Source organism: Oncorhynchus masou, chromosome 29 (assembly GCF_036934945.1).
Source record: "Oncorhynchus masou masou isolate Uvic2021 chromosome 29, UVic_Omas_1.1, whole genome shotgun sequence".
Classification (NCBI taxonomy): Eukaryota; Metazoa; Chordata; class Actinopteri; order Salmoniformes; family Salmonidae; genus Oncorhynchus; species Oncorhynchus masou.
The window spans coordinates 45,567,648-45,592,911 of NC_088240.1; the positions used below are offsets into that span (position 1 = coordinate 45,567,648).

The 25,264-nt window shown below is 41.7% G+C and overlaps 1 protein-coding gene across 1 annotated transcript in view; it reads right to left on the bottom strand.

Annotated features, from left to right (window-relative positions):
* The window catches only part of LOC135519914 (tomoregulin-2-like), a 202,277-nt gene that overhangs the window by 103,444 nt on the left and 73,569 nt on the right, over window positions 1–25,264 (bottom strand). The window contains exon 3 of the mRNA XM_064945129.1: window positions 17,760–17,889. Within this exon, the coding sequence (XP_064801201.1) occupies window positions 17,760–17,889 (130 nt within the window). The remainder of the gene's footprint in view (window positions 1–17,759; window positions 17,890–25,264) is intronic.

A 25,264-nucleotide genomic window follows, 5' to 3' on the forward strand; every position in this document is an offset into this window, starting at 1 on the left:
GTTTAGCCTCTTTATTTTACTTCTCGATAGAAGAGCTTTAGCGAGAGGCCATGATATTTACAGTAGGTCAGGGCCCTGACTCGATCTGTTAGCGATCATCATTTCCCCTATAGATAAAATTGCCTCAGCCTACAGAAATCATGTGGCAAAGACCACAGCCTAGAAACGTTATACAAGAATAGTAATATTAGGGTAGAAATATGGAAACCTTGAGATGAATCAGCATACATTTACATTTTATTCATTTAGCAGATGCTCTTATCCAGAACGACTGACAGGAGCGATTAGGGTTAAGTGCCTTGCACAGGAGCACATCGACAGATTTTTCACCTAGTCGGCTTGGGGATTCGAACCAGCAAGCCTTCGGTTACTGTCCCATGGTTGTTAAACTCTAGGCTAACTGCAACTAGCTTCCATGCTTTCAGCAGCGACTAGCATCCAAGTCTTCAGCTGTTGTAAAGTGTAGGAACTCCCGTTCTCATGTGACGCACGATCACAGAGGAAATCTGTTCCTTTTTTTACCTCTGCGCTTATCTGGTCCCTTAGCCTAACATATTAGCCATAAGGGCTAGGCATATTATTCAATTCTGGATATCATGGTGAATGTATTTCACATTACCATGATTTTAGATCATTCAGAGTAGCCTATCTGTTCCACATACAATTGTTCACCTTTCATTTAATTCGCCAGGCAGGCCATTCAAGAGTTATATTGTCAAAATGTTAGTATACCCACTTCTCCATGCACCACGACTACACCACTGATATCTGGGTTATTTTTGCTGGAAAATGTTGGCCCAGTCACTTTTACATAGGCCCAGCCACATGGAAGTTTCTGCCTATGTGCATGACCAACAAGTTGACTCATGTTTGCCAAAAAAGCACCTGGATAATCTTCAAGACTTCTGGAAAAATGTTCTAAGTCAAAAGGATAATTTTTGGGATGACATGGGTCCCGATATGTATTGCGAAAACCAAACACTGCATTCTACAATAAGAACATCAATACCAATGGTGAAGCATGGTGGTGGTAGTAGTGTGATAATTTGGGGATTCTTTGCTGTCTCAGGACCTGGATGACTTGCCATCATTGAAGGAACCATGACTTCTCCTCTGTATCAGAAAATTCTAAAGGAGAATGTCAGGACATCCGTCTGTGACCTAAAGCTGATGCGCAGCTGGGTCATTCAGCAAGACAATGATCCAAAACACACAAGCAAGTCTACATCAGAATGGCTGAAAAACCACAAATGTAAAGTTTCGGAATGGCTTAGTCAAAGTCAGACCTAAACCCCATTGAGATGTTGTGGCAGGACCTGAAATGAGCGGTTCATGCTCAAAACCCCACAAATGTTGATTAGTTAAAGTAGTTCTGCATGGACGAGTGTGACAAAATTCCTCCACAGCAATGTGAGAGACTGATCAACAACTACAGGAAGCATTTGGTTGCAGTCATTGCAGCTAAAGTGGTCACAACCATTTATTGAGTTTAAGGGGCTATTACTTTTTCACAAACTTTGTTTATAAAATAATGGAATTAATTATACAAATGTTGTATTATTTGTTCACTCAGCTATCCCTTTATCTAATATATGTTTTGGTTTATGATCTAATAACATTCAGTGTCAAAAATATGCAAAAATAGAGAAAATCAGAAAAGGGGCAAACGCTTTTTCACAGCACTGTAGCTACAGCTCTGCACATACACACAGGTTTCTTAATCTGTTTATCATTTTAAGATTTTACTCATTTAGCAGACACTTTTATCCAGAGCAAAATACAATTTAATCTTGTGTACAACTTTTAAATGCACACAGGTCAACTACACTGAATGCACAAAACATTAGGAAAACTTTCCTAATATTGAGTTGCACCCGTTTTGCCCTCCGAACAGCCTCAATTCATCGGGGCATGGACTCTACAAGTTGTCGAAAGAATTCCACAGGAATGTAGGCCCATGTTGACTCCAATGTTTCACACAGCTGTGTCAAGTTGGCTGGTAGTGAATCTCTACTTTGAATAGCACGTTCCATCTCATCCCAAAGATACTCAAAAGGATTGGTGATCTGGTGACTGGGCTGGCCATTGCAGTAAGCTATATTCACTGTCAAGTTCATGGACCATTCCTGGACAGTCCTAGCCTTGTGGCATGTGACATTATCCTGCAGAAAAAGTGGTAGATTAATTGGTAGATTGGTAGATGAATAGACTGCCACAATGAAAGGATGCACCTGATAGACAATGATGTTCAGATATCATGTTGCATTCAGACATTGACCAATTTTATCAAGGGGACCAATGTGTGCCTTGACAACACACCTCACACCACCACCTGCAATGTTGACATGTGGCATGATAGATTAACATACACATGTGGTTTTCTCCATACCCTAGTCCTCCCATCAGTGTGAAACAGCAGGAACCGGGATTCACCCTACCAGGCAATTTTTTTCCAATTCTCCAGTGTCCAGCGTTTTTGTTCCTTAGCCCACTGAATCCGCAGTTCCTTGTTTTGTGCTGAAAGAAATAGAACTCTATAAGGTCATCGGCTGCCAGCCCAATCGACCAGTTGATCATTCTTTTATGGGTTTTTGGGCACCAATATTGTACTGGACTGTCAGTTGACTAACTGTAGCCCATCTGTTGCTATGCACAATTCGTGTCAGCCTCCTTTGTCCTCTTTCATCAATGACCCATTTCAACCACTGGTCTGCCGTTGGCTGGATGTCCTTTGGCTGGTGGACCAGTCTTGATACACACGAGAAACTGTTGAGCGTGAAAACCCCAGCAGCGTTGCAGTTCTTGACACACTAAAACCGGAGAGCCTGGCACCATTCACCCTCTGAATGACACAGAGACAATCCGTGTCTCAATGCTAAAAATAATTTTTTAAATCTGTCTCCTCCTCTTTATCTACACTGATGGAAGTGGATTTAACAGGTGACATCAATAAGGGATCATAGCTTTCACCTGCATTCACCTGATCAGTCTTTGTCATGGTCAGTCAACGTTCCTAACGTTTTGTACATTCAGTGTACAGTATATGGTCAAAGATTGGATCTGAATCTCCAGTTTTTCACCAGACAGTTTAGGGCCATACTCAAGAACACTAGAAACAGGTTAAGTTCAAGGTTAAGTTTAAACATCAGCAAATTAAATAATAAGCCCAAATGGGCTTATAAGACACTGTATTTGCTTTATCCAAATAAAATTATCAAACTTATATACAGTACCAGTCAAAAGTTTGGACACACCTACTCATTCAAGGGTTTTTCTTAAGTTTTAATATTTTCTATAAAAATATGAAAGGAAATGAAAGGAATCATGTAGTTAAACAAATTAAAATATTTTTTAGATATTATATTCTTCGAAGTAGCCACCGTTTTCCTTGATGACAGCTTTGCAAACTCTTGGCGTTCTCTCAACCAACTTCACCTGGAATGCTTTTCCAACAGTCTTGAAGGAGTTCCCACATATGTTGAGAACGTATTGGCTGCTTTTCCTTCACTCTGTGGTCCAACTCATCCCAAACCATCTCAATTGGGTTGAGGTCAGGTGATTGTGGAGGCCAGGTCATCTGATGCAGCACTCCATCACTCTTCTTCTTAGTCAAATAGCCCTTATACAGCCTGGTGGTGTGTTTTGGGTCATTGTCCTTTTGAAAAACAAATGATTGTCCCAACTAAGGGCAAACCAGATGCGATGGCATATCGCTGCAGAATGCTGTGGTAGTCATGCTGGTTAAGTGTGCTTTGGATTGTAAATAAATTACAGACAGTGTCACCAGAAAAGCACCTCCACACATCACACCTCCTCCTCCAAGTTTCACCACACATGCGGAGATCATCCGTTCACCTACTCTGCGTCTCACAAAGGCACGGCGATTGGAACCAAAAATGCCAAATTGGGATTCATCAGACCAAAGGACAGATTTACACCTGTCTAAAGTCCTTTGCTCGCAAGTCTGGGTCTTCCTTTCTTGTAGCGATCCTCATGAGAACCAGTTTCATCGTAGCGCTTGATTGTTTTTGCGATTGCACTTGAAGAAACTTTCAAAGTACTTGACATTTTCTGGATTGACTGACCTTTATGTCTTAAAGTAATGATGGACTGTTGTTTCTCTTTCCTTATTTGAGCTGTTCTTGCCATAATATGGACTTGGTATTTTACCAAATAGGGCTATCTTCTGTATACCACCCCTACCTTTTCACAACACAACTGATTGGCTCAAACGCATTAAGAAGGAAAGAAATTCCACACATACATTTTTTATTGTGGACAACAGGAAAGAGGGCACGACATAAGCTATTCCCCCTCAGGAGAAATTGATTTGGCATGGGTCCTCAGATCCTCAAACGGTTTTACAGCTCCACCATCGAGAACATTGCATCACTGCTGAGTATGGCAACTGCTCAGCCTCCGACCGCAAGGCACTACAGAGGGTAGTTGGTATGCCACAGTACACCACCGTGGCCAAGCTTCCTGCCATCCAGGACCTCTATACCAGGCGGTGTCAGAGTATGGCCCTAAAAATTGTCAAATACACCAGCCACCCTAGTCATAGACTGTTCTCTCTGCTACCGCACGGCAAGCGGTACGGGAGCACCAAGCCATAAGACTCCTGAACATCTAATCAAATGGCTACCCAAACTATTTGCATTGCCCCCCACTTCTATGCTGCTGCCACTCTCTTTTATTATCTATGCATAGTCACTTTAATAATTCTACCTACATGTAATATTACCTCAATTACCTCGACACCGGTTCCTCAGCGCATTGACGCTGTACCGGTACCCACTGTGTATAGCCCAACATTTGCTATTTTACTGCCGCTCTTTAATAATTTGATGTTCTTATCACTTACTTTTTTAGGTATTTTCTAAAAAAACTGCATTGTTGGTTAAGGGCTTTTAAGTAAACAATTCACTGTAAGGCCTACTACACCTGTTGTATTCGACGCATGTGACAAAATTTAATTTGATGTTACTGATGATGTTTCACAACATCACACCATCATTAGGCTTGCTAAAGCTAGTTTCAAAGTTAGGCTAAAAAGCTTTGCCGCCAGCTCTTCCTTGGTTGGTTTCTCTATTGGGGTGATGTTGGGAGGTAGGTTTCGTGTCTCAACTTTTAAGTATGGGTCTATATGATCTGTTTATCTTCCCGCCGCTTGACAGCCTGCTGGACCAATCGTGCTCTAAAGTTGAATGTCTTCTGTTCAGAGATTCTTCTCTACCCAGTCGTTGGCCTGTTTGGAATACTCTACACAGCTTCTCGGGTATCCTGAAAGATGTGTAACAGAATGGTGTTGGCTGGTATAAAACAGAGTCAGTCATTACATGTCAATTCAGGGCATGAGCTGATGTTCTAAATGTTTTAATTGACCTCATGTAAAGGCTGGGCAAGTTTGTTGTCATTACAACTCATGCACCAGGTAGGGCCAGAGCTACGTATTTATCTATATGGCTCTGGCTAGGTCTGTGTCCTACTCATGGACCTTCACTAGTGCAATTAATTTTAATCAGTTAAGAGCACTACAGAAAACTGATATCTAGTAGAAAATAATATACTATTTCTTAACAGTAACATAATAATGAGAAAAAGCAAACTACATAAAACAAATTAAGCAAAACAGTCAGTAGGACAGGATAACGTTGTCACGGGATTCTTCTGTTGAAGGAGAGGCGGACCAAAACGCAGCGTGGTTATTTAGTTACATCTTTAATAAAGATGAAAATAGAACAATATACAAAACCAAGAACCTTGAGGAAAAAAAACTAAAACAGCCCTATCTGGTGTAACAAACACAAAGACAGGAACAATCACCCACAAACCCCAAAAACAAACAGGCTACCTAAATATGGTTCCCAATCAGAGACAATGACTAACACCTGCTTCTGATTGAGAACCATATCAGGCCAGAAACAGAAACAGACAATCTAGACACACAACATAGAATGCCCACTCAGATCACACCCATAGAAACATACAAAGCAAACTATGGTCAGGGTGTGACAAATGTTACTGTTACAGTAGTAGCTAAGTAAAAAATACTACAAACTAGTTCAAGGAATATCAAACAAATAACATTAAACTACTTTGTGTTGACTAGCTACAGATGTTAGCAACTTAGCTAGCTAGGATCATACTTTGAATGGTTCGAGTTTTCCCATCCATGGTGGAAAGACGGTGGGAACAGAACCCGGTCCCCATTGTAGTCAGTGGCCACAAAGTGATCACTGGACACGGTAAACCGCAGCTGGTATATGATTTCAGGCATCGTTTCGATACTATCAGCAGGATGTCGGATGGCCTGCAGCCCTGTCTGACACAAAGCTCCATCGCGTTCAGGAAAAGAGTGGAAATGTAGTGTAGTTGTATCTGTGGAACATTATTGCACTTAAATTTGGCCAATATCACTCACCTACTAATGTTATTCACCTATCCTTACTTTACTTCAGAGATTACTACCCTAGCTAGATAACATATATTTGTTTACTTCCTTTCCTTTCATTCTGATGTTCTTTCTTGAAGGCACATAACTCCTTCGTCCCGCCTCCTGTAATTACATATTTTAGAATCACGAAGGAGAGCATCTACTGGATTACAGACTATATGGAAGACGTTTGTACCAACATGAAGTAGGTTTTTGTTTTACACTTTTTACATTAAAAAACACATGTATTTAGAAATTCAATGCAGAGACACCAATTGTTGTTTATGTAACCACAAATACACTGTTTTTAATGCATTTTAGGTCATTTCAGAAATTCAGCAATTTCACATAAAAAGAACGAAATCTAAACACTCTAAAAATGGACCTAAAAACTGTCTGGGGTACTGACAAACACCCAGGCAAGTGTTATAAAGGGCACAGAAATGTTTTTGGGTGAACACCCCATTTAAGATCTTTGATAGGCTAATGAGGAATTTGTTACAGGAAATAATCACTGTCACCTGATGAGATTAGCATAGGGCTAACGTGTGCCAGGTTATCTGATGGGACAAGCCACAATGTAGCGTTCTATAATGTGACACAATATTGACCATTTTAATTGGCTGGTGCTTTAACTTAATGTTGAATTGTTTTGTTCGCAAGTATGGCCCCATATAGACTACAGGCGAGAAGTGACAGTGGCTGAATCATAAATCACCCCATTCCCATTCCCCACACCCCTCCATTTGCACATTACCTCGTGCCTCTGCCATTTTCACAAATGTCCCGAAGCTGAGAGAATTACAATTACCGATGGTGTCGGGGCTAATTCGACCCTCAGATACCCACTTCGACTGAGCCAGCAAGGCTACAGGCTTCAGAGCTGTGCTATCCCGACATACACTGTGATATGTTTGGAGTTTGCGCAATTTCATACAAAAGAATGGCGTGGCGTGCCTATTTATATGTTAAATGCATTTATTTATGTCTGATTTCGAGACTTGAAAACAGATGAAATACACTACATGACCAAAAGATGGTTGAATATCTCATTGCAACATCATGGGCATTAATATGGAGTTGGTCCCCCCTTTGCTTCTTTAACAGCCTCCACTCCTCTGGGAAAGCTTTCCACTAGGTGTTGGGAACATTGCTGTTGGGACTTGCTTCCATTCAGCCACAAAAGCATTAGTGAGGTCGGGCACTGATGTTGGGCGATTAGGCCTGGCTCGTAGTCGTCATTCCAATTCAACCGTTCGATGGGGTTGAGGTCAAAGCTTTGTGCAGGCCAGTCAAGTTCTTCCACACCGATCTCAACAAACCATTTCTGTATGGACCTCACTTTGTGCACAGGGGCATTGTCATGAAAGAGGAAAGGGCCTTCCTCAAATTGGGGAAGCACATAATAGTCTAGAATGTCATTGTATGCTGTAGTGTTAAGATTCCCCTTCACTAGAACTAAGGGGCCCGACTAAGGGGCCATGAATAACAGCCCCAGACCATTATTCCTCCTCCACCAAACTTTACAGTTGCCACAATGAATTGGAGCAGGTAGCGTTCTCCTGGCATCAGCCAACCTCAGATTCGTCTGTCAGACTGCCAGATGGTGAGTCCAATGACGGCGAGCTTTACACCACTTTTCAGGCTTGTGTGCGGCTGCTCAGCCATGGAAACCTATTTCATGAAGCTCCAGATGAACAGTTCTTGTGATGAAATTGCTTCCAGAGGCAGTTTGGAACTCGGTCGTGAGTGTTGCAACCGAGGACAGACTATGTTGACGCACTACGCGCTTCAGCACTCAGCGGTCCCATTCTGTGAGCTTGTGTGGAGTATCACTTTGTGGCTGTTGCTCCTAAACGTTTCCACTTCACAGGGGCAGCTCTAGCAGAGCAGATCTGACTTGTTGGAATGGTGGCATCCTTTGTAAGTCACTGAGATCTTCAGTATGGGCCATTCTACTGTCAATGTTTGTCTATGGGGATTGCATAGCTTTGTGCTCAGTTGTACACTCCTGTCAGCAATGGGTGTGGTTGAAATAGCTGAATCCAACATTTTGAAGGGGTGTCCACATCATTTTGCATATATAGTGTACCTCCCAAATTACATGTTTAGTTAAATAGTCCAGTACTGTAGCCTACTCCTGACCGCCACGTTGTACAGTGCCCATAGGGGGATTGAACCCCAGTCTCCCACTTCCCCACACAAAATGGGGATTCTTTAGCTAAATAGCCGAGAAGCCCTTGACTGCAGTGTGTAGTTCGGGGCTGGGTTCAATGTGGGCGGAGTCAAGCGCGTTTAACCCGAACCCTTCCAGTCTCCTTCAAGGTCACCCAAGTTGAGGTTCACGTCGAAGTTATCAACGTCAAGGAAAGCAAATCTTAATCGAACACGGATAAAAATATAAACCATGGAAGTAAGTGAGTCTGTCATTATAATGTACTTTGTAACATTTTTTTATTTAATTTTACCTTTATTTTACTAGGCAAGTCAGTTAAGAACAAATTCCTATTTTCAATGACGGCCTAGGAACAGTGGGTTAACTGCCTGTTCAGGGGCAGAACGACAGATTTGTACCTTGACATTCATGTTACACCAGTACAAAGGTATATTTTTATATAACTAACTACTGCACTGATTGTTTTATTTAACTAGGCAAGTCAGTAAGAAGAAATTATTATTTACAATGAGAGCCAAGGAACAGTAGCATTGTTCAGGGGCAGAATGGCAGATTTCTTTTTACCTTGTCAGCTTGGCGATTTGATCTAGCAACCTTTTGGTTCCTTGCCCAATGCTCTAACCACTAGGCTACCTGCTGCCCTAGCTACCTGCTAACCAATGTTAGCATAGTGTTAATTAGCCACATTTGCAAGTGAACTAGCTAATTAGCAATATCACCCTTTTGCATTCCAGCTAGCTAATTACTTACAGTGATGGAATCTTATTTGGACAAATTTGCCCTACTTGAGCAGTAAGCCTAGGTTTACATGTACAGTTATGTAATTGATTTGATCGTTGATTTTCTGTGTTTCTTCAATGTATGCCTTGTTGTGTTTGGCTTGCTCTAAATGTGTATCGTTGATGCCGACGGCCAATCCCTAAGTTACACATAGCGAGTCGACACATAGTTTAAACAATAATGAAATTAAATGCCTATTTGCTTATTTATGCATTTCTAATTATCATGCCTTTTATGTCTATGCCTATTTTCTTTGATGTATAGTGTTAGTGTGCTAATGGAAGGCAAGAGTACAAAAATAAAAAAAATGCAGCAACAGTCAACATCATCACTGGCCCTTCTGCACATGTAAGTTGTCGTGTCTTTACTATCATTAAGTTGAAGACAATTTTTATCAAAGATTCTCTGTAATTAATATTACTCGATCAAACTGATTAATCATGTAACTGTAATTAACTAGGAAGTTGGGGCACCAAGGAAAATATTCAGATTACAAAGTTAGCATTTCCTAAAATAACTTTTCAGATATTTTATATCTGATCAAATAGTCTTCTGATTAATCATTTATTTACTTTACCTCATGTTAGTCTCATTCCAAACGTCATAAATTGTTGGTTATCTGCACGAACCCAATCTTCACTATGAGTCATCCCTAAATCATGTATTTACTAACTAAGTAATTAACAGAAATGCATAAACAAACAGTAGATAGTTACAAAGAAAAGATAACGGAGTTTCCCTAGTGGGATAAACCGGTATCGCGGCTTGGTGGACAAAAAGCGAAGTGGGGGTCAACTGAGATGAGACACTACAAAGTTGATAATCATAACAATTGAAATGCTAATCCTTTGCACATGAAAGCTCACTCATTCGGGAGCAATTGCAATCAATATATATATTTACGCTCAGTGTGTCGTCGGGATCTTTGTTGAAAAGTTAGTCTCTCTATCTCGTGGTTAGAGTGGATTGTTCAGAGTGACATTCATTAATTTGTTATAGAATAGATGTTTCGGCGGTTGTCGTTCTTCATGTTCAATGACACCGAATTCCTAGCTGCAGACTAGGATTAAATGTCAGGAATTTTGAAAAACTGAGTTTAAATGTATTTGGCTAAGGTGTATGTAAACTTCCAACTTCAACTGTAGGTGTTCCTTTTGTGCATGTGGGAAAGGGCAGTGTGGAGTGCAATAGAGATTGCATTATTAATGGATCTGTTGGGGAGGTATGCAAATTGGAGTGGCTCTCCCTTTGTAGTCCGTAAAAGTTTGCAAGCCCTGCCACATCCGACGAGCGTCAGAACCCGGTGTAGTATGATTCAATGTTAGTCCTGTGTTGACACTTTGCTTGTTATATAGTTTGTCGGAGGGCATAGTGGGATTTCTTATAAGCTTCCAGGTTTGCTCCTTGAAAGCAGAAGCTCTACCTTTTAGCTCAGTTCGGATGTTGCCTGTAATCCATGGCTTCTCGTTGGGGTATATATGGTCATCAGGGGTTCGAGGTCATCAATGCACTTATTGATAAAGCCAATGTATGGTCATATTTGCCAAATGGAGGGTGAGGGAGAGCTTTGTACGCGTCTCTGTGTGTGGAGTAAAGGTGGTATAGAGTTTTTTTTGCACATGTAACATACTGGAAGAAATTAGGTAAAATGGATTTACATTTCCTGCATTAAAGTCCCCGGCCACTAGGAGCACCGACCTCTGGATGAGCATTTTCTTGTTTGCTTATGGCCTTATACAGCTCGTTGAGTCCATTCTTAGTGCCAGAATCGGTAAGTGGTGGTAAATAGACAGCTAGGTAAAATACAGATAAATACTTTCTTGGTAAGTAGTGTGGTCCACAGTTTATCAAGATATACTCTACCTCAGTTGAGTAAAACCTTGAGACTTCCTTATTTCATGCACCAGCATTATTTACATTATTTACAAATAGACAAAGACCACCACCTTGTCTTACCGGAGGCAGCTGTTCTATGTTGCTGATGGACCAAAAACCCAGCCAGCTATGTCCATGTCGTCATTCAGCTACAACTCAGAAAAACATAGGATATTACAGTTTTTAATGTCCCGTTGGTAGGATAGTCTTGATCGGAGCTCATCCATTTTATTATCCAATGATTGCACATTGGCTAATAGGACTGATGGTAAAGGCGGATTACTCACTCGCTGTTGGATCCTTTTAAGGCACCCCGACCTACGTCCCTGATATCTTCGTCTCTTCTTCATGTGAATGACGGGGATTTGGGCCTTGTTGGGTGTCTTAAATAAATCCTTTGTGACCGACTCGTTAAAGAAAAAGTATTTGTCCAGTACGAGATGAGTAATCGTTGTCATGATATGCAAAACTCTTTTCGGGCATAAGTGACGATGGCAGAAACATTATGTACAAAATAAGTTTCAAATAATGCAAAAAAACACACACAATAGCACAATTGGTTAGGAGCCTGTAAAACGTCAGCCATCTTATCCGGCGCCATCTTGCATCCATAACAATGAACTAATGATGTGAGATTTTACTTGGCATAGAACATGTGCTCTCTCGTCAGGACACTGTTGTTTAGAGGAGCTCGCCAACACAGGTAACACAATAACTTCAAAAGGAAGCTGGAAAAACTGCAAACGAGCTGCATTGCATTTAGTTTTACCTGTTTTCTATTGACATTTCTTTGTACAGTGCATTTGGGAAATAATTCAGACCCCTTGACTTTTTCTACGTTTTGCTACGTTACAGCCTTATTCAAAAATGTATTAAATTGTTTTTTCCATCAATATACACACAATAGCCCAAAATGACAAAGTGAAAACAGGTTTTTAGAAATGTTGGCAAAAATATATATATATATATATGCCATTTACATAAGTATTCAGACCCTTTGCTATAAGAATTGAAATTGAGCTCAGGTGCATCCTGTTTCCATTGATCATCCTTGAGCTGTTTCTACAATTTTATTGGAGACGACCTGTGGTAAATTAAAATGATTGGACATGATTTGGAAAGGCAAAGACCTGTCTATATAAGTATATATATATATATATATATATATAAGCCAAATGGAAGCCACTCTTCAGTTAAAGGCAACTGACAGTCTGCTTGGAGGTTGCCAAAAGGCACCTAAAGGCCTCTCAGACCATGAGAAACAAAGTCTGATGAAACTAAGATTGAACTCTTTAGCTTGAAATCCAAGAGTCACGTCTGGAGGACTGTAATGTAACAAAATGTAATGTAACTGTAATGTAACTTTCCAAATGCACTGTATATATCAATACATTATGCTTATTGATGATTTCGACTGACTGAGAAAAGCTGCCTGCCTGTCTGTCTTGTCCCGACTCCGGACCCCTACACGTTCATTACTATGGGACAGCTGTAGATCGAATTTCAAAATATGCATATTTTTGCCATTATGCCATCCAATTTCTCGTATAAAAGAAATGGGAAATAATGTCTAGATGCTTTTTACAGTAGAGATCCAGTTTATAAATTGTTTGGCTGGGCTGATAAAACAATGGATTGCGCAGTGAGATGGAACAGAGTGAATATTAACTTCAACATCATAGCTTTAGCCGTTGGTAAATTATGGAATAGACACCAATCAGCGTCCAGGATTAGACCCACCTGTTGTATAAATTGCATTTAAGTCACTAGTGTGTCCCAAAGTTGACGGGTTTATTGATCCCTTTGCCTCTCTCTGGAAGTCACCCTCTGAGATTTGTCAGCAACACTCCACATGTTTGCCTTCAATTCCCTTGATATCTGAGATTGTGCATCCCCCCCAGTCAACCAAACATATGGCTCATGTCAGCTGTGACTTGCCTAAGCAGCCCTGAAATCTGACAAGTGGTTCCCCAAACGGTTCACTCTTTCAAGTTGCTAAATTGCTGACTGCACTGTAGCACCACCACTCAATGGGATGGGGAACTGAAGCATCCTGTGCTAATCAGCTATCATTCACTATCTGTTAGCTCACTGCCTAGTGCTAGCTTGGTGAATACCTGCTTATCTGTTGCCCAAATGTAAACAAACTCATCTTTCCCTCAATTCTAAAAGTATAAGTAAACAATAAATTTACTTATGAAAAATATATAATACAACTCGAAGGCAAAATGGCAGATAACTGTTGTGTTGTCAAAAACATTGGAAAACCAGTACTGGAACAGTTAAGCAACCATTTAACATGGTCTTCTTCCTTGCAGAAGCTCTCTACAGAGTCATCCGAATGTGACTCTCTTGTTTAAATAGTACTTTTGTAGTACACAGTGGTACCCAGTAGCATGGTAGCATGACTTGGCAACTCGGCTCTGTGTCCTTCTGTTCCCAGTTCGACAGCTACGGAAAACCCCCGATTCTGGCCTTTTGGCCTTGGCTCCAGTCACACGGCGATTCTGGGAGGACAGAGCCCTGCTGTCACACGGCTGTCGGATATGGTTATTGAGGTAAACAACAACAAGGAGCCTGGCTGTGTTGCCAACATGTAGGCTACAGAACACATTAGCCAGTGTTCTGATGAAGACCAGACTTGTTTACTTGTAAGACAGGGTGACAGGGTAGCCAATCGGAGAACATATAGAGATGCCTGGATACTGGACAGCCATTGGGAATTTAGGTGTGAATAGACAGGGTACGAACCATCAGATCAGAGGATGTTAAGGTATGCCTGGACATAAATATAGTATCACATGTGGAGAGAGTGAGTAGACAGATGTGGGTTTGAGTGACAGCTCTTCTACAAGTATTGAACAGGCAGTTAACCCACTGTTCCTAGGCTGTCATTGAAAATAAGAATTTGTTCTTAACTGACTTGCCTAGTTCTGTTTGTGATCGAGCTACTTTTTTCAACATTCTGTTAAAAATCGCGCAACATTTCCACGTCCTGCTACTCATGCCAGGAATATAGTATATGCATATGATTAGTATGTGTGCATAGAAAACACTCTGAAGTTTCTAGAACTGCTTCAAAGGTGTCTGTGACTATAACAGAACGAGTTCCGTTGTCAAAATCGCAAGAAAACCTGGTCACTAAATCGAAGAAGAAAAAATCAATCCGCCAGTGTTTGTATTGTCTATGGCTTTCCATAAATGATGGAACTGTGTTTGCAATTCCAACAGATTCCACACGATGTCGCCAGTGTTGTGATTTCCAGCCCCATTTATTCTTGGTCAGACCGCTGATTACCACATCCGGTCTTCATGTGTGCATCACAAAAATAGCTCGACTGGAAATTGCACCTCGTTTTCTTTCCTTCTAGTTATTGAATACAGATCGCTCCATGATCAATTTGATCATTTATTAACGTTTACTAATACCTAAACTTGGATTACAGAAGTAGGTTGAAGTGTTTTGTCAAAGTTTATAGGCAACTTTCTGAATTTAAAAAAATTACGTCGCGTTGGGAAAGTGCATTTTTCCATGGATTTCACGGTGTTCATAAATGGACATTTTGGGTATATATGGACCGATTTAATCGAAAAAAAAAAGACCCACTTGTGATGTTTATGGGACATATAGGAGTGCCAACAAAGAATCTCGTCAAAGGTAATGAATGTTTTTATTTCTGCGTTTTTGGTAGCGCCGACTATGCTAATTTGCTTGTTTACGTGCCCTTTCTGTGTGTCAGGGAGCTGCATGCTATCAGATAATAGCTTGTCATGCTTTTGCCGAAAAGCATTTTACAAATCTGACATGTTAGCTATATTCACAACGAATGTGGCTTGATTTGAGTACCCTGTATGTGAATTTTAATGAAAGTTTGAGTTTTAACGAGTACAATTAGTTGGCGCTCTGGAATTTCCGCTCATTTGGTTCCTGTACAGGAACCAACTCCTGAATAAAGGTATAAAACATTATTATTATTTTTTTTAAATCAGTCCTTGAAAAGGTATTGTGTGCAGGTTTTGGTACAAGCCCAGCACTAACACACCTTAACCACGTCATCACATGTTTATGAAAGCCTTTTCTAGCGGGTGTTGGGTGAATTGTTACTTTTTTGGTTTCTTAAAATGCATGACCCATGTTAATCAAGCTAGCAGTGTATGGACACATTCACTGTCCCCTCAATTATTTATCTGATGTGTAGTTTCGCAGAGAAAGGGCAATGAATAGGCAAGATAGAGGTTAATAACTTGTTTTGTGCCCAGGACACTGTTTTACTCCCTTCTTTGTTGATGTTGTTTGTTTGTAAGACTACTTCCAAGAGTAAACATCCAGTACATAAATAGTTTTTAAAATGTAATTTGAACTTATATTCTTTTGAAGTGACAGTGAAGGGGGATGAGGGGGCTGGGCGTTGCGGAGGGAAGTGAGCTGTCAGCCTATTCTCATCACTGTCACGCCCGTTCTGCCAGGGTGCGATGATATTTCTTTTGTTTTCTGAGGCTTGTCTCTCAAAATGAACTCTCATCACATGAAAAAATATATATATTTCACGCTCTCACAGAAAAGACACACAGGCAGATGCACACACACATGCACGCACACATACATACATGCAAACATACACACACACACACACAAGGTAAATGACAAACATTCAAGCAATTTACAGTTAAGAGCTTCCATGTAAGTGAGGCGAAATGAAAGTTAATTTTGTGAAACAAATTGGAAACACACACAACCCTCAACACTCCCCCACCCATTCAAACCCCCCCCCACCCCCACCACCACCCACCCACCCCTCCATCCCACCCACACACGCTCCAATTCCTACTGTGTTCCTTATGAGTGTGGTGGACTGCTGAGCTATATGAGTGTTTTAGGTACCTTGAGTGGAGTTGACCAGGGTGGCAGTGAGGTTAACTGAGCCAGTAACACCCCCAGTGTACAACGCTAGCCCAACAGTGGAGCTTGAGTGGAGCCAACATGTTCCCCTTGAAAACAGATTCACTTTGGTCTTGTTCAGGCAGCAAACAGAAGAAAACTGACTGAAACAGTAAGGTAATACCTGGACATGTCCAGTAAAACACAAATGTCTGTTTGTCACTGCAAAATGTTTCCTGTTGCATGCCCTAATGAACATGACCTATGCTAAGCGCTAGATAAAATCAAATGCATGTAGGTTCTTATCTTGAAAAAAAAGGAATTGTGGGATACTCCTACTTTTCACACTATTGTGCTGACCAAACCATACTGTGCTGACTTGGATATGTTCTTCTCACAGTATTCTTTCCTCACACGGTTCCAGAAAGTGTGGTCAATGCTTAACCAGGCTAGCACAGTACAGTTTGACTCAGCTTGGCTCAGTAGTGAGAAAAGGGTATGACTTTCTTTCTCTAACAAAGCTTGATTCGCATACTACATTAGTAACTCTGATGAACTAAAGTATTGTGGATGAAATCAGTTTAGCTTTATAGTTTGATATTGGACAGAAGGAGAGTGTAGAGCCTTCAAACAATATTCCAACTTTCTAGCTACTTCCTTCTGTAATGAATACGATTGGAGACAGAGAGCTGGTTACAAGCATAGGGCGCATCAGGTGTTTTTTTGTAAAGGACCAGAGGTGGAGGCAGGTAGCTGGGTCCAGGGGCAGACAGAAGGTCATACACAGGGGTCCAAAATGGTAACAGTACAGGCAGGGAGAAGGATAATGACGTAGTCCGGGAGATCAGGCAAGAGGTTGATGACAGGAAATCTGATAGTAGTACAAGCAGGGATTAGGCAAAAAGAGGCAGGTAGCCTAGTGGTTAGAGCATTGGGCCAGTACTCGAAAGGTTGCTAAATCAAATCCCCGAACTGACAAGGTAAGAATCTGTTGTTCTGCCCATGAAACTACTGTTCTTAGGCCGTCATTGTAAATAAGAATTTGTTCTTAATTAACTGACTTGCCTGGTTAAATGAACATTTTAAAAAGGCATCCCCAGTGAGGATGGCCAAAACTACAGTACACAGGAGGACTAATACGGAACAGAGCTCTGTAATAGAAATGTGTATCAAAACAAACAATACCTCACAATGATGGGGTGCAAAGAACTGAACTAAATAGTGTGTGTAAATGACGAAAATTCACCCAACTTATTGTGGGAAGGTTACCCTAAAAATTTGACCCAAGTTAAATAATTTAAAGGCAATGTTACCAAATACTAATTGAGTGTATGTAAACTTCTGACCCACTGGGAATGTGATGAAAGAAATAACAATGAAATAAATCATTCTCTCTATTTTATTATTCTGACATTTCACATTCTTAAAATAAAGTGGTGATCCTAACTGACCTAAGTCAGGGATTTTTACTAGGATTAAATGTCAGGAAATGTGAAAAACTGAGTTTAAATGTATTTGGCTAAGGTGTATGTAAACTTCCGACTTCAACTGTAGGTATGCATCTACAGACCTATGTTTATGTCCATCCTTAAGATGCTACGTAGGCTACGTACCGACAGGACAAGAGCCCTCTGACACCACCAGCACTTCAGACTGCTGCTTGCAGGCATCCCTGCGTAGATAACATTCATTCTGGTAGTTCTCATTGTTGGAGCCGCACACGGGGACGTAGTCATTATTGCACTGCAGAAAGAGAGAGGAGGTAAAGGTTATGGTCAGATCACTACATTATACATCTCTATGTCAGATAAATCCATCTCCCCTCTCCACATAATACAGTATGAATTATTACATCTCTCCTTTCTGAGAGAATATTTTTATTTACATTTTTTAACAGGAAATTGTACAAAAGGCAGCAACATGCTGAATTGTCAGTACGACATACATTTGAATATTAAAATTGATATTACTAACTAAAATACAATAATGTTCATCATCAACTGTTCCGCAGGCAAACCATGGTTGGAAGGATGCTGCCATGGAAATGCACAATCCTGCAGTGGATCAGTTCCAGTTTAGTTGAGGAGTGGGTCTGGTATTGGCTCACAGACGATTGTTGGGATGGGAGCATATGGCGGTAAGGATCGGATTAAAGGATCTTGAAAGACTTTCTCTGCGTGTGTAGTGATGATAGACCAAGATTGGTGCATGCATCTGAGTAGGAGGTGTCGTCTGTGCCAATGATGATACGAACTGCTTTCCTTTGGACAGTCTCGATGGTATCGGATTGTGTCTTGATTAGCCCTGCGTGCCACACTGGGGCAGCATATTTCACCACTGGTTGGATGTAGGTTGGAAATACTCTTACCAGGTCATTCTTATGGATGTGGAAGTACTTCAGGCATTGGAGGAGGAACAGACGTTCTCTACCTGTGTCGACTATTTTAGATGTCCTTTGATCTTGATACCTCAACTTTCTGGACTTATGTGTTGTTAATAGACAGGCGGGGTAGTACGGGTGGAGCACTTTGCACTTTTTAGGGTTCAGAGCATGTGGCTCCCCACTGACCACTTCTCTAGGTCAACCAGGTCTTCTTGGATGGTGGAATGTGATCCACAAGCTTCCATTGTTTGACTGCAGTTAGCCTGGCTACACCGTTGATATGTGTCACCTGTGTGAAATTGCTAGCTAGTTAGCAGTGTGTGCTAGTAGTGTTTCAATTGGTGATGTCACTCGCTCGAAGACCTTGAAGTAGTTGTTTCCCTTACCCTGCAAAAGCAGTGGCTTTTAATGATTCTTCGTGAGAGGCAGTTGTTTGTGTTCAGAGGGTCTCTGTTTCGAGCCCAGGTCGGGGCAAGGAGAGGGACGGTGCCATGACCTGGATGACTCAGTTGTGCTCTGCCCGGTTGCTGCCGAGATTGAGGAGATCAAAGGGGGTGAGAATAACCAGTGTGAAATGGCCAGCTAGATAGAGGTGCATGCTAGTAACATTTCAGTCGTTGACGTCACTCGCTCTGAGACCTTGAAGTAGTTGTTAGGTAATCTTGAAGTAGTTGATAGGTAACAATGCTTTGTGGGAGGCAGTTGTTGATGTGTTCAGAGGATCCCTGGTTGGAGTGAGGAGAGGGACAGAAAAAAACATTGTTACATATACAATAAAAATCAGCAGGCCAAGCAGAGTTCCTTGAGGTAGGCCATAAAATACACTGACACTGTTCGACAGCACACCATGATACCTCACAACCTAGTGTCTGCATTTAGACAGGCAGCCCAATTCGGATATGTTTCCCACTAATTGGTCTTTGACCAATCAGATCACTGAAAAATATCTGATGTGAAAAGATCTGATGTGATTGGTCAAAGGACCAATTAGTGGAAAATATCAGAATTTGCTGCCTGTATAAAGGCAGCCTTAGAGAGGAAGTTGTCTATCCATATGGCAAGGGATGGTCAAAGCTGGAGGTCTAATATCCTGTTGATGGCAAGGTTGTGGCAGACACGTTAGAAGGCTTTGCTGAAGTAGGTGGGCAACCATTCTTATCCTGGGACTTGAAGAGCTTGTTGGTTATATCCACCAGTGTGTGGTTGACCGGCCTTGTAGAGTAGACATCCGTACTGTTGAGTATTAACTTGGGGTAGGATATCGCTAAGAGCTCATTCAGTGATAAAGCTCTTAGCTACTTTGCTCAGGAGAGAGGTTAATGAGATATATTTCACTGATGGAGAGTGGCTTGGTTTATGGTAAAGAGCCCACTATCTTCTTTCCATTCATCAGGAACAATGCCTTGTCGCATCGACAGGCCAAGAATACCAGCCAGTGGACCGCTCAATTCATATGCAGACTCCTTTTTTAGTCTGCCTGGGATTTCATCTGAGCCCTCTGCCTTACAGGTTTTCACCTTCTGCAGCTTTCTGTAGACTTTCCAGGGTTGGACCGTTGGAGCAGGGCATGCTGGTAAAAAGCAGGGCAGCAGTACAAGGTTGATAGATGGTAGGTACTATGTTACTTTTGATAGTGCTTTGTTGATTTCATTTGGAGAGTTTACAGACATAGTCAATCTCTCCCTATCCCAGTCTGCTGTCCCCACTTGCTTCAAGATGTCCACCATTGTTCCTGTATCCAGAGAAAGTAAAAGGTTACTGAACACGGCTGCTAGAATCTTGACTAGAACCCCAAAACTTGAACATATTACTCCAGTGCTCGCCTCTCTACACTTGCTTCCTGTCAAGGCTAGCGCTGATTTCAAGGTTTTTACTGGTAACCTACAAAGCATTATATGGGCTTGCTCCTACTTATCTTTCAGATTTGGTCCTGCCGTACATACCTACACGCACGCTATGGTCACAAGACGCAGGCCTCCTTATTGTCCCTAAAACTTCTAAGTAAAAGGCTGGAGACAAGACTTTCTCCTATAGAATTCCATTTTTATTTAATGGTCTGCCTATCCATGTGCGAGACAGACTCTGTCTCGACCTTTACATCTTTATTGAAGACTCCTATGATTGAGTGTAGTCTGGCCCAGGGGTGTGAAGGTGAATGGAAAGGCACTGGGGAGACTAACCACCCTTGCTGTCTCTGCCTGGCCGGTTCCCCTTTCTCCACTGGGATTCTCTGCCTCTAACCCTATTACGGAGGCTGAGTCACTGGCTTACTGGTGCTCTTCCATGCCGTCCCTAGGAGGGTGCGTCACTTCAGTGGGATGAGTCACTGACGTGATCTTCCTGTCTGGGTTGGCGCCCCTTGGGTTTGTGCAGTGGGTGAGATCTTCGTGGGCTATACTCAGCCTTGTTTCAGGGTAGTAGATTGGTGGTTGAAGATATCCCTATGGTGGTGTGGGGGCTGTGCTTTGGCAAAATGGGTGGGGTTATATCTTGTGTCTCCAGAACCCCTCCTGTCTCAGCCTTCAGTATTTATGCTGTTCTGCCTGTGGCTATGGAACCCTGACCTGTTCACAGGACGTGCTACCTTGTCCTGGACTTGCTGTTATGGACTCTCTCTCTCTCTACCGCACCTGCTGTCTCTAACTCTGAATGATCGGCTATGAAAAGCCAACTGAAATTTACTCTTGAGGTGCTGCCCTGTTGCACCCTCTACAACCCCTGTGACTATTAATATCTGAACCTGCTGGTCATCTATGAACGTTTGAACATCTTGGCCATGTTCGGTTATAATCTCCATGCGGCACAGCCAGAAGGGGACTGGCCACCCTCAGAGCCTGGTTCCTCTCTATGTTTTTTCCTAGGCTCCGGCCTTGCTAGGGAGTTTTTCCTTGCCACCGTGCTTCTACATCTGCATTGCTTGCTGTTTGGGGTTTTAAGATAGGTTTCTGTACAGCACGTTCTGAAATCGGTTGATGTAAAAAAGGGCTTTCTAAATACATTTGATTGAATTAAATGACTATCGCCCCATAGCACTCACTACTGTCATCATGAAGTTCATTGAGAGGCTAGTTAAGGATCAAATCCCCTCCACCTTACCTGACACCCTTGACCCACTTCAATTTGCATACCGCCCCAATATAGCCACATACAACACAATCGCCATCCCACTGCACACTGCCCTATCCATTCTGGACAAGAGGAATACCTACAGTATGTAAGAATGCTGTTCATTGACTACAACTCAGGTATATTTCCAATATGTTTAAAACAGTGATGACCTACAGAAAATGTACATGCTGAAATCAACATGAAAGTGTTGGCATCACCATAGTCTCTAGGCCATGCCGAGTTCAAGGAGATCCTCCACTTGACGGTAGCTCGCTGAGTCTGACCTTAGCTCTCTCAGTCTGACCGCAGCAACCATGCAAATTGCATGGAATGAAGAATGACTTGTAGTGATTTAATGATTTAATGATGCTATGGACATATTGTGGCCTCTCGGTCACACAGACACACCGTATTCGATGGGCTCTTCAGGGGGCAGATTGGGGTGGATAAGCCACAGAGTTATTCTATCTGCGCCAGGTTCATTTAGTGTGACACATCCAAGTTTCTCCCTAACGATAACATGGGTTTACAGGATATGCTCTAACTCTGCTTCTGTGCAGGCCATTTTCAAAATTATTTTTGCCATGTGTTCAAGGTCACCTGTATCTCTACAGATATCAACGTGAAAAGATTGAATGGTCCTCTTCATATCCAAAAGGGGAAGTATGAACTTTACCATCAAATAGGGCTGAAATACAGAAATTTGAAGGCTTAAATCATCACAGAAAGGGGAAACAAATGGAATCTCCATAGTCTCTAGGCCGTGCCGAGTTCAAGGAGATGCCCAACTTGACCTAGCTCGCTAGGTCTGACCGCAGCGGCCGTGCAAAAAAAGTAGGCCCAAAATGAAGCCTGAACTAAATTTGAGGTGCTTTTGGGTGAGAACAGCAGAACCGTTAAGGCTAGAAGCATAATTCAACCACAAGAACGTTCCTAAGGAACACCTAACCTTGACTGTGTGAAAACAGTGTTTTCTTTTAACAGTTTTCATTGACATCTCTCCCCATAGAAATAAATTTCTTGCACCCCTAACTTCAACCTGATGCCTATGTGAGTTACGATTGCCATATCAAACTGTCTTCATTAACAATCCATCAGGCTACTATGTGTATTACCTGTGCTGATTTTAAGCGTAGAGGAGCAACCAGAAGTGGTTAAATTGAACCTAAAAGTGGTTTTGATTTCACAACCTACAGTTACTGAAAAACACTGCATTCAACCCTCAGTAAATCAGTCAGTTCTTAACGTAAAGACTTAACTCGGGATTCTGTAAAAGACTGCTCAAATGAAGATATGTGTTTACCTTCAGCTTCCTGTGACAACAGGAAGTGCTTTCAATTGGGGTCATTGGGGCTGTTTCGAGGGTTAAAAAGGTCACATCTTTCCAAAATGTCATATGTGTGATTAGGCAACACTCATGAACTGTAAATCAGTCAGTTCTCTCATCAGATGTACAAGAAAAAACACACACACAGCCAGGATGGAGTGACACAGTGTGGGGCTTACAGACACACAGAGCCTGCAAAAGATACCTGTGTTCGAACCATCAAAGAACTGTCAGACCGAGAGCTCTGAAACTTTATAAACCTGTTCTAGAGCTTAAGTCAATAGTGCATAGTGAGTTATGTGGCTCTAGACGAGGCCGAGAAACAGCCTTATCCATTTGCAATGTATTCAAATCATTTTTAACATTGCGAAAATGATGACATTTAGAAAAGTCACGGAATCACAAGACTCGGTTCATTGAAACACACTCGGCCCATAGACTGACCCTACATGTTTTACATTTTTATTTCACCTTTATTTAACCAGGTAGGTTAGTTGAGAACAAGTTCTCATTTACAACTGCAACCTGGCCAAGAATAAAGCATAGCAGTTCGACACATACAACAACACAGACTTACACATGGAATAAACAAACGTACAGTCAATAATACAGTAGAAAAAAAGTCTATATACAGTGTGTGCAAATAAGGTAGGATAAGAGCGGTAAAGGCAATAAATAGGCCATGGTGGTGAAGTAATTACAATATACCAATTAAACACTGGAGTGATTGATGTGCAGAAGATGAATGTGCAAGTAGAGATACTGGGATGCAAAGGAGCAAGATAAATAAATTAATACAGTATGGGGATGAGGTAGTTGGATGGGCTATTTACATATGGGCTAATTTGTACATCTTAATTTGTCCAATTGCTAAAGTTAACTGATTTGTGTTTTGTAATTGGGTACTATCTTGGTTATCAAGTATATTAGGGTGCGTTTTGTTTTTGTTTTTTTGGGGGGCGGTGATTTTTGTACAGTGATCTGTGAGCTGCTCTGACAGCTGGTGCTTAAAGCTCGTGAGGGAGATATGTGTCTCCAGCTTCATTGATTTTTGCAGTTCGTTCCAGTCATTGGCAGCAGAGAACTGGAAGGAAAGGTGGCCAAAGCAGGAATTGGCTTTGTGGGTGACTAGTGAGATATTCCTGCTGCAGCGCGTGCTACGGATGGGTGCTGCTATCGTGACCAGTGAGCTGAGATAAGGCGGGGCTTCACCTAGCAGAAACTTGAAGATGACTTGGAGCCAGTGGATTTGGCGATGAGTATGAAGCGAGGGCCAGCCAACGAGAGCGTACAGGTTGCAATGGTGGGTAGTATATGGGGCTTTGGTGACAAAACGGATGGCACTGTGATAGACTGCATCCAATTTGTTGAGTAGAGTGTTGGAGGCTATTTTGTAAATGACATCACCAAAGTCGAGGATCGGTAGGATGGTCAGTTTTACAAGGGTATGTTTGGCAGCTTGAGTGAAGGATGCTTTGTTGTGAAATAGGAAGCCGATTCTCCATTTAATTTTGGATTGGAGATGCTTAACTTTTTATGGCTGCAGGGGCAGTATTGAGTAGCTTGGATGAAAAGGTGCCCATTGTAAACGGCTAGCTCCTCAGTCTCAGTTGCTCATGTATGCATAGTATTATTCGTATTGGATAGAAAACACTCTGAAGTTTCTAAAACTGTTTGAATTATGTCTGTGAGTATAACAGAACTCATATAGCAGGCAAGAACCTGAGAAATTCCACTTTCTGTTTTATTTTCTGGGGGTGGCAGATCTTCAACCAAGCTCTCATTGAAATTACAGCGAGATATGGATGAATTTTCACTTCCTACGCCTTCCACTAGATGTCAACAGTCAATAGAACTGTGTCTGATGACTAATGTGAAGGGGGGTCGAATGACACAGGAAATAGTCACCACTGCCACGAGTTGACCATGCATTCACCAGGCGTGTTCACAGGGGAAGCACCTGCGTTCCACCGCTCATTTGAAGTCATTCTAATTCTCTGGTTGGAACGTTATTCAAGATATATATAAACAACATTCTAAAGATTGATTCAGTACATCGTTTGACATGTTTCTACTGACTGTTACGGAACTTTTGGACATTTCGTCACGTTATAGTGGACGTGCTTTGTGACTTTGGAATTGTTTACCAAACGCGCTAACCAAAGTAGCTAATTGGACATAAATAACGGACATTTTCAAACAAATCAACAATTTATTGTGGACATGGGATTCCTAGGACTGCATTCCGATGAAGTTCATCAAAGGTAAGGAAACATTTATCATGTATTTTCTGGTTTCTG